General features: G+C 35.8%; 1 protein-coding gene across 6 annotated transcripts in view; it reads left to right on the top strand.

Moving 5' to 3' along the window:
- LOC115445807 (kinesin light chain) overlaps nt 1-17,582 on the top strand; it is an 80,970-nt gene that overhangs the window by 36,575 nt on the left and 26,813 nt on the right. For all 6 annotated transcript variants that reach the window (XR_005112214.1, XM_030172246.2, XM_030172243.2 and 3 more), the window contains one exon: nt 10,829-11,042. Coding sequence is in view for 5 of the 6 variants with exons in the window: in XM_030172243.2 (XP_030028103.1) it covers nt 10,829-11,042 (214 nt within the window). In the remaining variant the exon portion in view is untranslated. The remainder of the gene's footprint in view (nt 1-10,828; nt 11,043-17,582) is intronic.

The raw sequence follows: 17,582 nt of genomic DNA, 5'->3' as shown, positions 1-17,582 counted from the left end.
ATGAAACAATTCTGTACATTTTAGAAAACAGAATAAAAATAAAAAAAAATTAGCGACGTCGGACTTTTTTTAATGTGAAGTTTAATAGCTATTTTTTTACTATTGTAGATGTGTTGTATATCATTGACTGAATACATACGTTTTGTGAAAATTTTATTAAATTCAATCGCGTATGTACTACTTATGTTCTAGGAAGGGAAACTAAACCTTTTACTATTTTAGGAACAGGGTAGGAACCCTTACATCAAAAGGATCGTAGATCCAACCCTCCGGGTCTCTGGCGGCATCTAAAGGATACTATATACGAATGTCAGGGTTGTTATAATTTGAACGTCTCATTAAAGATGTATGTAGCTATATACTTCATATATGTTTACATAAGTAAGTTTAAAAAATATTACAGAATGTATTGGTGTCGCAACAAAAATAATCGTAGGAAATGACTCAGATATAGCCTACTATTTAAATATTACGTACATATTCGGCGCATTCTTGATATTGTAGCAATAAAAACTTTACACAATTACAGGATAATCGTTCTTGTAACATAAACTTTAGAACACAATTTGCTTAAACATGAAACGGTAAACCCGCCCCCCTAGTCACGGTGCAATGCGCCTTGTCCCTAGGCGCCTACAGACCTGGCACCAGCCGGCTTATAGTCGCCATTAATGTGTATAATGCATTACTTGACTTCGAAACAACGGGAAAATAGCTTTTGTGTCCATTGTGCTAAGGTTGGTTTCGGCAGGAAAATTAGTTTTGTATTAGGGTTGTAATTTCGAGTTTTGTCAACACGGTTGTTCATGCAAATCTAGACTTAACGTCATGTTACAAATACTTGATTAAACACAGGATTACTGCATTCATGGCTAGAGCAGGAAAAATAAACGAAGGAAGTAAAATTGTACGTGTATCAGCAAAGATTAATTGTTGACCTTCTCCCCACTCTCATTTGCACTGCTCAAAGCATAACGAGTACATAATTGTATATGTCGTCAACCATTGCACTTGACAGCCCTCGAGTGCGCGACAGTATTAAGCCCGGACCGCCCCTGGCGCGTGGCCAAGGAAGCACACCTTCCCAGCTTTTCATGCGTTTCCCGGGAACATCCCCTACGATCCCCCTCTTGTACAGTTTTATATCGCAAGATTTATGACGTCTGGCCCGCCGCCTCCCAACTTAAAACTTTCACGTTGTGATGGAGTTTTATATGTGCTAATGTATGTTTTCTGGATTTTATATAATGAAATGTTTGTAGCGTGTTCATGTTTTTGGTATTAGTCTGTCGCATTCATCGAGACAATACGTATGCAGTTTGTTCCATTTAGATTTTTTTTAAGTCTGGTTAGAAATGGATATATTTATCCGTTACGTTTATGAGGTCGTGGATTACGGTTCAAACTAGTTAATCAACGTTGGTATATTAATGTAATTATGCATCAATCGTTTTATAGGCTCATTCCCTTATACATTTTAATTATAATAATATCTTTATACATTTTACTTCTAAGTACTTGTAACATGTTACTCTATAACATTTTAACGAAACCTTGTCTTAACCCCTTTTTCTATTTCAAGTCTAAATAGATGTCTACTATTGACTTCAACGTGCATACCAGTGGCGAAGGCTCCCATATCATTCAATTCCTGCCGGCTTCCCTTTCGTAATTTATATGAAATCTTATTATCATTAGAAAGATTTGTAGACCGCATTTTTGCACATTAGTAGTACCTATATGTTGTATTGGGCTACCTTTCGAAAAATTACAGCCTTCGCCACTGATGCATATTTCATTATTTTAAAGATATATTAATGATTTTTTAATATAATACATTAAAAAATCTTATCGCTTTTCCGATATAATTATACTGTTTGAATCAATGGGCTGAGCAATAAAGCCATAGTATCAATAAAACGTTTATTAATACAAGCGCATAAAAGGGAAAGTATTTAAACAGCTATATAATTAAACGATTACAGTTGTTGTTTTAATTAGGTAAAGAGAAAATAGCGACGGCTTTCTTTCTCTATTCTAATGTGGTAGATGTTAGGCCTCTGTGAAAGTGTCGGTAGGTACCTATCGTGCATCATGCAACTGTGTGCAAGCTCTGTAATGCTCCCCAATCTGTAAAACAGATTCTGTTTAATTACTGGACCTCATGAGGCTCGACATATATCTCATAATGACAATGTATTGGATATGGTAATTTCGTTGAAGCGTTCATACGGTTTATTGGCCTGCGTATCACTCACCATCAGGCATTAATCGAGTGCCTTGCTCATTTTTTTATTCAGATATATAAAAAAATATAAGAAAACTACTGCCTCGGTGGCAAGTTGTATTGCATGGTACGACCACTTCTAAAGTCTCAAGTTCGAATCCCGGGTCGGGCAAAAGGGATATTTGAGTTTTTCTGCTTACTATCAGTATGGAGTCTAGAATTTGTCTGATATGGCGATCGGTTCGCCTGTTATCATATCATGAGACGTAACACACTTCGCGAAACGTTGGTGCCTTGGTTGCACACCTGCTTAACCCTTCGGGCATAAACGCGTGATGTGTATGTGTGTATAAAAAAACAAAACAAAATAAAAATAGTGACACAATCCCGTATCTGAAATATGTCTCGCGTCTCGGAAATAGGTGTGTTTGTACGCCGCCTAACCCACTTCATCTAACTGAACGGTCTATAAAATTTTCTAATTTTCTCTCCAAACACGCGTGTCGCGCCGGCGGAGGGTTGTCGTCCTTGGTTGCTATGGTTACCGGGTTATTTTATTTGCCCCACGTCGCCCGCTCCACCCCATCCCCTAGGGTGTTTTGGTGGTCGCCTCCCAGTCAGGTCTGAATAACCGATTTAAACATTGCATTGTTTGTTGGAGGTTGGAAGTATTTAGTTTCGTTAATGAAAGTATTTAGAAATTTGTATGGACAGTATATTAAGTTTAAGGGATTGTCTACACTACGGCGAGATTAAACAACGGAATTTCTGTTTTGTACATTTTTGGTGAGTGTAGACCAAAATAAACTTTATGGGTCTGCGTAAAATATTTTTGAGACTGTTTGTGGGTTTAGTCTTTTGATTAATTTTATGGTGCGTGTACTGTACCTATTCATTTAATTAGCACCACGAAATATATTATAATTACCATATTATCAAAACTAGGTCAGTTAAAATATGTATGTATTGTTAATAAAACTTAATTTATGGCTGTTAATATATAATGAAACGTGTGTCTACATAAAAACGAAACACAAACATTGTTTTTTCGCTCGTCTGGCAAAACAGACGCGCACAAACATTTGATTATACAAACGCGATATTACCCTAATAGGCAATCGCGTGAACAACATGATTGCTTTTAGCGGCATCGTTCTAAGTGTGTGTTTCCTCATTGGTTATTCAAGCTGTGTTAACTTTGTCAACTGTGCGGTGTGACCTTCCGGCGGGTCCGTCACACATCTGATTTGCAGTCTCTATTCACATACTACGTCTTGTTTACGTTAACTTTGTACATCTGTTAGAGTATAGTTAGGTTTCATTGGATATTTTTCAGTTGTATTGAGAATACGGTCCGTTACTGCTGTCTGGGAATTTTATTGTGTAGAAATTTTGTAGTCATTTGTCCCGTAAAGTGGTGAATCCACATAATTGAAGAAATCGTTCCTTGTGGAGATGGAAACGCGAATATATTTGGAATAAAGCAGCTTTACGCAAGAGCTTCGTCTGCGACCGGTACGGTTTTAAAAAAAAATCTTATAAGCAAGCTTCATTTACAGCATTTGGAATTTTATTACACCCTTATGAGTAAAACTACGTCCACATAAACAAATCCCCAAATTCGTCTCAAGCTCAACGTCCATCTACGGATAATTGTCAAATTGCGAAGGTAACACCGTATGTGGCCCGTGCATAGTATCACGTTGATACACTATACCGACTTACGCAACCCGCCGCTCCACTTGACAAGCGAGGACGGCACGCCGTGATTCCGGCTGATAAGGTTTTGTGTTACGAGGAAAATGGAATTTACGGGGAAATGAGATACAAGGAATGTAATGGCAATAACTTGTGATACGGTGTAACATCCAGAATATGAGATGCTTCAAGGTTGGGTTATTTGTATGTGTAAGTTATAGTGTTGGAGAAATGGCAAATAAGCAGCTGGGGTATACGATAGTTCTAAACACCTGTAAATACAATATCGTTATACAAATAGTTGACTTTGACGTCCTTAATAAGCCACTTGGTGCACCGTAGATCGTGACATGATTAAAATTATGCCAGACTAGCTGACCCGATAGACGTTGTTCCGTCTTAACTATGAATTTGCAGCGCGCATTCTGTCAATCGCTGGCAGTTATTTCAAACAATTGAAAGTTATATAAAATTAATATTTTCGTTAAGTTTTCTTAAATGTTCTATTTTTTCGCGCAATTTTTTGTTTTTTTTTCTTTCATAAGAACCTTCTCCTGACTATAACAAACACAAAGAAAAAAAAATGAAATCGGTCCAGCCGTTCACGCGTGATGGCGTGACCAAGGGACATAGGGATTCATTTTTATATATATCCCCGATTAAATCAGTTGCGGTTGTCTCGCGGGACGTAGTGTTTTGACATTAATTGTCAGGACCGAAATTACATGGAGGCCGGTTTCTAGAGCGTGATCAGGGAATTTGGTATCGATTTTAGTCCTTACACTCTGATCAAAATGCTTGTGGTTGCTGAATATCAGATTTGTGGCACGTCAAACAATTCAACGTACTTTTACTTCACTTTACTTAAACTGTTGCTTTCCTGAGGCTTCATTAAAGAGACTTGTAATTTATTTCACGAGATTAATCTTGGTTGCATTGTGTGGAACATTTGTTTACAGAAACATCGCACGGGAAAATTACGCTATTAACTTGATGATGCAATAACTTAGAAGTCTTGTATTCACGAAGATTTGGCTATTAATCTTCAACATCTTGAGACTCGGATGTATTTACGTCACAAAATCATCATGGCTATGGATTTTGTAGACTTCTGTTATCTACCTAATCTTTACATTGCATTTTCTTCAATAAGTACTATTTATTCATCATACTCATTGACTTTGTCCATAGCTAGTTGTATGGTTTTTGATATTTAGCCATTAAAAGCACATACATAATATGCAATAGTACTTTTATGTTAGTTATTTCGAGTACTAACAAGGTGATATTTTTCACTGTACACAAGCAAAAACATACCACAAAAGGAGAATGAACTACACATAGCTGGTTTGTTTCACGAAAAAAGAAGTGCTTTCAAAGTTACATAACACTCGTATTTATCTAGTTTCACAATCCACAATTCTACGAAGTGAGATGCAAATGAAAAAGTGGATTTTTTATACACTTTAAACTTTGAAGTATTTACGCATTTTTAATTGCTTTTTCAAGCAATAATAACGCTTCGTTGATCGTGTTAAAAGATTCCATTATCCAATTTAAGTTTTTATCATATAAGAATAGAATTTACGACTATTTTCTGTCTTATTGCAATCTCGTTGGTAACTACCCGCAAAACACATTTACTGGCATTTTAGGTTCAAGTATTATGTTTATGTTATTAGAATAGATACCCTGATATTTTAACTGTTTTGTGGTACAGTATTAGAACTGCCTCTCTTGTGGCTTTCTTCGCTTTTCTCTGTAACTATATTTCACTAGCGATTTTGATCATCTATGACGTCGTCCAGGTACAATCTTACATGACTCCAGTACGTGACTCCTATTCCAATGGAAAAATAACGGAAACCGTAACAATTTGCGTTCGTCAAGTTCCAAAGATGATTCGTCTTATTGTGCTACACACAAAAACGTTTCGGGTCGCCGTTCGAGGAGTATTTGGGAATTGGAATTTGGTTTTGTAATATAAATATTTGCTGAGAATTTGTATTTCTATTTTGCTGTAAATATATTTTATTATAACTTTCTCTTTACTTCAGGAATATTTTTTTTTTGTATAATAGTGAAAATATTTATTAGATTCCCTTCGTGGCGTTGTTATACGGAGCATCCCCAGACGTAGGTAACTCGGCTTCTAAAGGCTGAAGAGGGACAAAGGCATGTCGGAATTAATTTTGTGGGCGGTGGGGTGGTCAATTTTAATAACCACCGTGAAGACGCCATATTGCAAGTATCCCCTCCGTCATTCATGGCGTGGGGATCGTCAGAAAAATAATATTATGATGTTAGTTGCCAAAGTTTATGGCGTTTGGATTCATTAAAGGTTTTGCATTTTTATGTCTTAAGGACGAATATATACCCTCTCTTGTATTTTACCATCAACTACGTTAGGTGCTGATAGATGTATTTACTAAAAAAAAATCATGTATGAAAATAGTATATGAAAGCCGATTTTCATGTCATAAGATTTGTGAATTCTCTATTCTAGGAATCATATAGAGACAAAACGAAGCAAATTCAATAATGTTCTTTTTATCATTCCACTAAATTCTACCCATAATATCCATGACCAAGTCAATGTCAAGGTGACAGTAACAGCCGTGTGACAGGTGTCAATTACTACTTCCTAGCAACCCATATTTTCGTTGCAAACAGTTATTGACATCCTGGATTACAATCACGTTCTAGTGACGGAAGTGCTATAAACCTACATCTCTAATTAACATCTGTATAAATACTGTCACGTACGTAGGCTATATTTGGATTTGCTATTGTATTAAAGATATTATGTAGAAACTGTAATCTACTTAGTAAAATGAAGGTAATGAAAATTCCTGTTACAAGTCTGTTATTTCTACCGGCTGCCAATGTTAGATTGCTTAATAGATTATAACTAGTTGTTTGGTTCTCTTTCTGACATTAAACAGTAGAAATATTATGCATCTGCATCAGCCTATCTTCGTCCACTGCTTCCCTCTTCAAGGCCTCCTCAAGTAAGCGCCTCTCCACGTCACTACTATCTATGCCATGGGAATTGGGCAGAACCACCTCAATCTAAATGTACTAGACCACGTAATATAATAATAGACGGTCTGACTACTTCCTAGGTCATTTCAATCGTATAAACGTGTTTAAACATCGTACAACAGACTTATTGTCTTACTTAATCGGTTCAGTAATTTGCAAGGACATTAAGATGCGTTGCTTAGCGGACTATTGTCAATGATAGACCGGGTGTTCGGTTCGGTGATCGCTTTGTGAATAAAATGAATAAATGAATGAACGCTTTAAGCCCTTTAAAATAAAAGATATAAAAGAAAAGCCAACTATTACAGACAAATCTATGTATAGTATTTTTAAGTACTGTTAACTGTTTAACTTATTTAACTAAATGTAAAAATAAGTACAGCATCTTCAAATATGATAGAATAAGGGTTTGTGTGCAGTATGCGTCTGCTTGTGTCCTTAACTAAAATAAATCTCCCATAGAGCACTTTTTTAATAATAGTTGGATCATGACTTGTATCTAAATTTCATCCAAAACTCTACAGCTACGTCTGCGTTTGCTTCAAACGACAGAGCTTTAGTTATTATTTTCCATATCTGTACTCCGGATCGATATTCGTGTAATATCTGATAACTGCGTTATTTGGACGATTAGAGCATCTGAATAATTTAGATAAGATTCTTTGGCCTGATTTAGGTTTATATTATTTTTTACTGATTATATCCTTGTTTACATTATTTTTGTACTTATCGTAAAGCTCATAATTATTTTGAGCTATAACAAGGCTACAAATACCAAGGAAAAAAATATGTAACAATTCATTTGTAAAAGCAGATTATCAAGAATAAATTTGTATAATAGTCTGCGGTGTAATCTAGACCCAAAAGACACCTAAAGCCGTTTTAAATTGGTCCTCGAAAATCTCAGCTGAGAGATGTTTTGCGCATTTCTCATTCACCTGAATGGAAATACATATCAGAATAATTAATATAGGATTTTTTTAAAAATTCCAATTGCTTTCCCTCAGTCTTAAGTTTCTGAATGATAAAGTCCGTAAAATAGTTTTATTTTAATGTCTTTAGTTTATTTTAATGTATTTGGTACAAAAGGTAAAAAGTATTCAAATTCACGTACTAATTGACTTAAGGTTTTTAAAACCCGGTCTTCTGTGTAATCGCGTTAGATGCCATGAAAAAAATTTGGCCCGTGTTGGCTTATAATACCCTAAAAGTGTAATATTTGTGTCTTTATTAACAAGTTTTTCTAAGGTTTCATGGATACTGCTTTCATTTTAGTGAATTGAAAATTGATAGCCAGACTTATGCTCATTTGAAAATGTAAATTACTTATTTTAAACTCCAATTAAATGAAGCGGTAGTTGTTCTCTACGTGGCATATTTATTGAAGATGTTGATATTTAATCTATTTACTTGTACAAGGCCACTCGACAGGACTACACGTTATAAAAACAACTTGTATCGATCAAACAAAAACTCATCTACCAGGATACCATAACAAAAGCGATCATGTGTACTTCCCTATTCCATTATCTTTATCGCACAAATATCACTCGTATACCACTTGAAATATGGCTCGTATTCAAACGGCACGAAACGTATCGAAATTCCGACCCGAAGTGGCTTTCACACGGCATCACCGAGTCCCATGTCGGCGCACCCCTGGCGTTTCGCAAGTCACTTCCACGGGAAACTGGGCACGGTGCCGTTATCGGAAAACTCGTTGATATTCAGCGTGTTTGTGTGCGTGCTTCCTCTGTTATATGATGCCCTGGTACTTGTAGATCGTTTGTCGCGGTTATCGCAGAATGGATTGACGACCTCAGTACACTCTAGAGTAGCATAGTATAAAATGTTTCTTACTAAGTAGGATGTTAAGTGAAATCCATTAAAGAAAATACAGTTAATGTCTTTTTTAAATATAAAGATAAGGGAGAGACAAGCTATCCTAATGACATACATATTGGTATTTATTGGCATCATAATAAAATTATACTATTCACATTAAACTTGACTATCTTATCGCCAACACAATTAGACTTGTCGTATCGTGGACTGCGTCATACAATTTCTCCAAACATTCATTGGAGTTGTCTGTTGATTATTGTTGTTATAATTTCAAGCCTGTCTTGACTTATCAGCTTTAATTATCTTGATGGCACAGTGAATGTTGTTGTTAGTTTTGCCAGTTTGGCAGATCTTGCCAAAACTGTTTTTACTGAATCACATTCCGATCTCATGAATGTTGTCGCGCCAGAAATTTCTTCCTTGTACTTTATCATCGTCGATGACTCAATATTATATCAAAATCAAGTGAAGTTAAAACTGCCTAAACGGTTTCTTATTTAGCATAACTTTAGTGGTTATTAGTTCATACATAATTCGGAATATACATTATAATATTATCTTAAACAAAATAGCAAACTACTAAATAAGTGAATACTGTACATTATGTGTGTGTATTCTGTTATTTGTAAATGTAGTTTGTATCTCTTAGTAGTATTTTTACTATGTCGGAGCTAAAGATATCCCATACTTGTGTGAAAGACAATGGTTAACTATGTTAGGACAATAAATACTCATCAATCGTCTCCATTTAATTACACTTATAAGAACTTTCCAGAAAACAAACAAGTTGACATATATTTAAGTGACACACTTATTAACGCTATCAGTATCTAAGCAATGGACCAATTACAGCACTTTCTCGACTAATAGCACATTTACAATAGTCGGTAACGATATCCGCTCCGACATGTCGGGAGCTTTGCGTACTCCGATATGTCGGACGGAATGATAAACGTATTAAAGGTATATAAATAAATTAAAAAAGCCTTTCATTTAAAAAAACATACATATCTAGTTAATATTATTACTTTCGATGTTTAACTTTTGTAAAGTATTGATTTTTAGACTATCTATGTTAATTTATAATTTAACGTATAGAATTTAATTAAGCATTATGATTATTAAAACAACTCGGAAACTATTGGATAGAAAATTAAATAGTAAAAAAAATACTTCAACTTTTAGGCTCATAATCGGCTTCGTATTTGCTTTTCGCTGTTACCATTCGCACTGAATATCTTCCAGTGTTGTAAACGATATAGTACAAAAACCTTTAACAGTAAGCTGGGATAACCTTTCAGCCGTATATTATGTTTCCGTTCATTAATAAACAAATTAATAAAATTGGAATGATATTCATTGACTTATTGTCCTTTTTGTTCTCGGACCCACTATTCATATTACTAGTCATCTGATTTTACTGAAGAGCAGTATTGCTTTCCTGTTTAGCACCTTGATAAAGATATCGGATCGGAAGGATATCGGGTCGGTTTCGTTACCGGCTAATGTGAAAGCGTCCAAACGTTCAACGCCGACTGATTCGTGTCAACTGACCGGCTCCAGCATTGTTTATATTGTGACGGGTTTTAATTGTTGGCAATTATTGCGAATTGTCTGTTTGCTTGACCTAAATAGGACGAGTACCTTGTTAGAACGTTTGTATTGTCTCTGATGATTTATAATTGATAACGAGAATTTTCATTCAGCATGTGAGAATTTTCATTCAGCATAACTGTCTTGGGTAAAGCATAGAATCTCTTGAAACGCAGTTTTTTTGATTCTAAAGTAACATTATTATTAATTAAAATTATCAGATAATCGAACATTTTAACAGGTCAATATATTCATTTTATAGAATTTATATGTGTTATGAAAATCGGCTTAAACGTGAAGTAAAATGACGTTTCGTTAAATACCTATAATCAGCTTACCTTTAAGAAGTAAAGTGGTTAGCAAACTGAAAATGCCTTTATTTTAAAATGCTCATTTGAAAAATCTTCTCCTCTTTCGCAGAAAGAAGATCGAGTCCCTAGGCAGGATGACGGCGATGACGCAGGAGGAAATGGTGGCCGGCGCGCGTACGGTCGCCGCCGGGCTGGAGGCGCTGCGGGCTGAACACGCGCAGCTCCTCGCCGGCCTGGCAGCCAACACCGAGCACGAGCATGAGAAGGCAGCGCTGGTGAGGAAGAGCATCGACGCGATCGAGCTCGGGCTGGGAGAAGCACAGGTGAGTGAATGGTAGTTTGTTGCATTTGTGAAATTGTGATAATTTTGTAGGGTTGATTTGGGTTACAATTCTTTTTATTTTAAAATCTTGGCTTCTTTTTATTTTAAAATCGGGGCTTGTTAATCATTTAAATTCATGATGGTATGACCTAAACTTAAATCTTGAATAAGGTATAATAATACACCTATCCAAAATACACCAGTAAAGGCTAACTTTGTAGTTAATGAATAACTTAATAGTGTAAGCGTAAATTACACGAGCAAACTAAATCTAGATGATCTAAAAACAATGTCACCTAGCGATAGTCCAGCGATTTTCGCAATGCCGCGTTGGCCCCGACAGCCAAATAAATTGCCCGCTCTGGTTTAACTAATGGTTTGCGCCAAAGTTTCGCCTACGAATAAGTTAACACTAACTTTGCCACTTACTTGCAAGTAACTTGCAGATTTGTTTCGGTAGATAGGCTACATTCCAATTTTGAAAGTTCACTTTGATTCAACTATTTATGAGCTCTTAGTTATTAAATGATTTACTAGGTTTCTCGTATACGAGAGTCTCTATATGATAGATTATGAATAATCAAATTGCAAGCAAAATATTGTGCTCAGTTCTGAGGGATATTCTAGAGATTATGAAACTCAAAATGTAGTGTCTTAAGGCAATAAACCTGTGCAATTCAATGTCGTGCAATGCTTTTCAATTAGCAGATCTACATGATGTTGTTTCTTTTTATTGGCAAATGTAATGTTTGCTATCATAGCTGCCACTAGCTCGCTGTATTGTTAGGATGTATAGAAAAACGTAAGAATGTTTAGACTTTGAAATTAGAGTTAACTTTGTTGCAGTTTCTGTTCGGATGTTTCATGTAAGAATGCAATTTGTTATCCGAAGTTAATTGACAATTAACGCGTTCCTTTTAACCGAGGAAATAATGCCTAAGTTATAAACAGTTTCATTAGCACAAACACTGTTTTGGTAAAAGTTCTTAGTGCCCGCTTTATTAAACATGTGGCAGCGTAGGTACTTGAGCCCTAAATTGTTGAATTCTGATGTCTACCTTAGAAATAAATCTTAAGAATCGCAACATGTATCTCATGATCCAACGGTAAAAAAGCAATCTGGCCATAGCTTGAGTCAACGTGATTACACGTCTCACGTGGTTTTCTCGATGTCGTGACACCGTCGAGACACGTTGTCGCCTTGCGGTCTGCGGTTTGCCAGCGGATGGTATTACTCGCGCCTTCGAGTCTCGGGTACAGATGAGAGGTCTGTTGTTTACAACTGTGTTGTCATTTGTGATGTAGTGGTGTTGTTGAATTGTATATGTTGTGAGTGACTCACGTGTGGACGTGTAGAGACGTTAGACGATATATACAGTTGGTGACGAATTATGATTTTGGAATGCATGTTTGGATTTGACGAAGAGGCAAGTTTATGTGTGTTATTTCTTTTTTTCTTTTGGTGTAAAGGTTCAGCTACGTGTCAGACAAGTGGTATAATTACAACATTTGCGATCTAAAGTTTTGACATCCCAATAAATATTGGCCGTTTTCACCAATTTTGGAAGGTGTTAATTTCATAGTTCAAAGTAACTGTCTACCAAATTCACTTCAAAATATTATGTGAAAAGGTAATTGTTTTGGAAGTATTAAGTTAGGTTCCCTAGAATCGCAGGCGTTATGGGACAGTGTTCATCGAAAAATATTACGGATTGCATGTTTGGATACGACGAAGAGGCAAGTAATTTGTTTATTTGTTTATTGAAGTGTTATAATAACTAATTGTTTGAAAACGTTTGCTATCGTGTTATGGTATCTTAGATAATGATTGTGAATAGCGTCTGTGTTTGTTTTTAAACTTCGCGATAATATCAACACGGTGCCGTGAGTGTTTACCTAGTTATAGCGAATGCGATTCTTGAAGATATTTTATTGGCAAATACTTATTATTTTGGTATATGAAATTAAACACACCACGCATGGGCTATGCAGAGACGCAACCAGGCCACCCACTTTTCGCCAAGTGTGTTCCGTCCCATGATGTGATAGCGGGCGAGCCTATTGCCATATCGGCCACAAATTCTAGACTACGGGCTAATACTGAGCAGAAAAACCCAAATATAACTTTGTCCGACCCGGGATTCAAACTCAGTACCTCAGAGCGCTGCTGGACCGCGCTAGACGGCCACGGTGGCGTATACGAAATGAATTTGGCAATAAAGGCTAGTTCGGACAGCGCTAGTATGTTTGTCGCATAGCGGATAATATTGTAACTAAACGTATCAACACTGAAAATTATGCCGAGCAGACTTGTACACAGATGCGTTTATTTAATAAATTACTCGCTACTCGACTAAAATATTAGCGTAGCTTAAACTAGGCTTAAGGCACGATATATTAATGGTATTTCATAGTGTTTCTAATATTAACTTTCATTATTTCGCTTTTAAAATTCGTTCTTGTCTTCTCCCCAGTTGAGTATAAAGACCTAATAATTTTATATCAACTTTGGTTGACATGTGAAAATCCATTGATACCCGTTTGATTTATACAAAACTTGCCACAGGCTGGTGACGTCACCACTAGCCATATCCAGGCCTTTGCACGTTCCAATTAAAAAAACACACACTTCCACTCAAACGCGAGCACTCTACGTTTCCCTCCGACGTTCATTATGGCACAGTTTCTCTTTAGTTTGTCGTTGGTTTAACGCTCGGGAACGTTCCTTAATCACCATCCGGCTACCGGCGGCTATTTAGCGTTAGAACCGGGTGTTACCATGCGGCAGGGAAATCGGGGAGCGGAAGTTTATATCGGGTCCCTAGTCCAGTAATTACTGTGTCGGTACTTTCGAAATCTAGATTCTTTCATCGAGTTTAAATCAGACAATTTAGCTTAGCTTATCCAATAAGTCTTAAAACAGGTGTCCAATGTAATGTACATTTTTGATAATTTTAACAGTAAAAGGTTTTCATTTATTCTAGGTATAATATTTTATATCATTAAAATGTTTTTGTTGGGTATAATTAGTGTAAAAAATTTACTAAAATACCTGCTTGTTTTCAAAAATAAATTATAATTGAAACTTACCCACTTCGTATTTTTAATTGTTTATTTTTATTTTTTTGTTACTTCAGTGTTATTATGTCTCTCGTTTTAAATTATGCCAACATACATATTTCTTTCTTTCTTCTTTTCTTACAATTAATCGCGGAATGTCCAGCAAATCATGAGCGTGAATCTAGCAACCCCTAGCTGGCGGCGAGGGCTCGGCCTAGTTCCGCTGAAAGGCTGAAGGATCCACGAGCTACGTCATTTAGGTCACCTACACAGCCCGAGAACGCTGTTTACGGCACGCTTAGCCTCGAGTGGTTTCGAAGATTTTGTTTGACGTTCGTTGTGTTTATCATTGATGTTGTTTGTATTTGTGGTGGGATATTGACGTTCAATTGGTATTATTAGGATTGTATAGACAGTTTAGGTGGACGTATGAAACGACATAAGAATTACTAAAGCTATTACAAGGTGATATCCCATCAAGCCTCTCTAAAATAGAAAAAAAGAGTAACAGAAGTAAATTTTCTACCATAGATAGTTATGCATTTTTGAATATACGTCTTACTCTTGGTCAGTAGCTGCGAATATTTGAATATAGATCTTGAAATTTTGGACGTGTTGAATTTTGAAGGCTCCAGTTATATTAAGTACAAAATACAACAGCCACTTAACGGGCTCTCTTATATAATCGTAACTAAAAGATCGTATTGTCCGACTACGAGTTTGATGGTTCGGTGTTTTTTCTTTCTATGACAATGTTTATCAACACAACATATTGGATCAGGACAGTTGATTGTTTAAATATAAATAAACAAACACAAATAATTACGATTATCCAATACATTGTAACGTAAAGTAGATTGTGATGTGATAATGATATTTTATCACACACGTAGTGATAAATACCAGAAATATTCACTTACCAACAAATGGACCTCGGATCACCAAGCGTGCTTAGAGTTATTAAATCTATACTAATAGTATAAGTCTGAAGAGTTTGTTTGTTTGAACGCTCTAATCTTAGGAACAACTGAATTAATTTTAATATTGTTTTTACTGATGGAAGCTATAATTACTCTTGACTACATTTATCCCGGGAAAATATTTATCCCGCAGGCTCAGGCTAATGCAAAATAAATTGTAAATATATAGCGACAAAAATTCGCTTCATTATAGTGTACTACGCGAGCAATTAGAGAAATATAAGCCTACGGTATTGTCTATTTACATTACGGTGAGCTAAAGCTATTTATTCATTTTATAAATGCAAGCTAAATTGTGTCACCATGCAATGGGACTATGATTCAAATTAAAACGATAACGTGAATTATAATTGAAATAATGTTGAGCTTACTTGTAATTTAGAAGCGTACATGTAATTTTTTAAATTATAGTTATACACGTAGTATTAGTGTTTTATGTTTATTTAGTTGGTGAAGCTTTACTAATAAATGAAATAAATACATGTTCATACATTAATAAGGGCACGTTTTTTCCCAAATATTTAAGACCCGACGTCCATTCGTTATTAAGCTAATCACTAAGGTCCGTACTAATAAATTGAATTCAGTTTCGCTCTGAAATGCGAGATCAGCTGAGACGCTGTCAAATTAACGCCGGCAACTTAAGGCCGTCGTTCTTTAAGAGGCAGATATCAACAACATCAAATTATATCTCAATTCACACCATATGATGGATTTTGACGGCTGAATTTTGTTTATTAAACAACGCCAACTCAGCTGAGAACGAGCTCTCAAATGACCACTCAAGCTTTGTTTATTAAATAGTTTAATACATTCATGTCTACATGAGATCCTATTAAAAAATGAGATTGATTTATTAAATAGGGCCCTAAAGCTCTCAACAATGATGAAAAAACACGTGTCAACGTCAAGCACTTGAGTAAAGTACTCTGAGAGGTGGAAATTAAATAGCGCCAGTGTGGTAGAACTCGGTGTGGCGCGGCGGGGCGGCACAATGATCAACCTCTTCTCAGGTTGATGACGCGGCGTGCGGCGCGAGATAACGGATGCTGAGGCTATTTGGATATCTGAGGTAGACCACGCAAACGTGTTAAGTAAAGCTTGTGGATGGATATTTATTAGAAGCCAATGTACGGACTGCTGAACGCATTTGGGTCAAATTTGACACAAATATACAATTCTGGATAATCAAACATGCTGCTTTTTACAAGGCCATATTTATCCCGTAATAGGTCTACTAAGGTAGAGAAGTTGTGGAGAAAACTTTGTATTCAGATTTTTTAAAATCTTTATTTAAGGAGCTTGGTCTTTATTTCACGACTATGTCGCTCCGTACGTCCACTTTTACCCGTGCCTACTATCTTTTGATAAAATCAAAATATTGTTATAAATAAAATACCTTTGAACTCCCTAGTCAGATTAAAAAGTAACAATGTGCGAAATCTGTACGAAATTGAAATGTGATTGTCTAGAATTAATGTGTTTGGCCTTAACGCGCCTGTTAAATAGATTTTGTTGTAACACGCACGAAATAATTAAAGAGAAAAAGTTTGTAGATTAGTAAAGGCTAGCCTCTAGAAGTACTGAACAGATTTTGAAAATTCTTTCACTAATATGAAGCTACATTACTATTGTGTGCTATAGGCTTTTTACCACAAAAATGAAAAACGTGAATAAAAAACTTCACGCGGGCCGAGCTGCGTTCAAAACCTAATGATAAATAATAAACATTATGCACTTACTGTTATCGGTAAAATAGTATTTATATTCGTACATTTTACATAGTATGAGTTATATTTTTTTTATTTATTTAACACTGATTATTGTTTTTTTTTTGTGTTGCAATATTTAACTATTTCTTGTTTTGACTAAATAACAAGCCATGTCAACTATTGTTCAAAAGAATCACAATATAAACAAAGGAATCTACAGTTTTTATTGATTACATAGGTTTAATATAATGACTAATTATCCAGATAAGTTAATAGTAAAAACAAATTCAAATCCACGTGGATTAACATTTTTGATGCATTGACGTATATTCTATAGACACGAAGTCTATATAAACTATAAAAATCTGTAGAACAAGTTCGTTGCAGCGCTAAAACATCAATCGACGCGATCGAGTGCGCTTTAAATAGAGTATAAGTAGAATGGCAAACAATGCCGGATTGCAGTACACTTTAGTTGAAAACAGTGAGTGTTCGGAACGCCAGATGTAGTACGTAGTTCATATATATCGATATATTGATATGACTATAACGGGAAATATTTTGTTAAAATACTCGGATTCTCTGCAATTATATTTATTGACTACCGTTTTCACGTGGTTTTATTGCGCGCGTAGTCTTTAACTTCAATAATAATGTCAGAGTGCATAGACATAGGCCAGCGTGGTAGACCGTGGCCTAATCCGTTCTAGTAGTAGAGGAGACCCGTGCCCAACGGGACAGTATATAATACAGGGCCAGGCAACCATAAGTATTATAGGTATATTTTGT

This window comes from Manduca sexta, chromosome 11 (assembly GCF_014839805.1).
Source record: "Manduca sexta isolate Smith_Timp_Sample1 chromosome 11, JHU_Msex_v1.0, whole genome shotgun sequence".
Taxonomy (NCBI): domain Eukaryota; kingdom Metazoa; phylum Arthropoda; class Insecta; order Lepidoptera; family Sphingidae; genus Manduca; species Manduca sexta.
The sequence above is the reverse complement of the archived record's forward strand: the minus strand, read 5'-3'. Positions and strand labels throughout refer to the sequence as shown.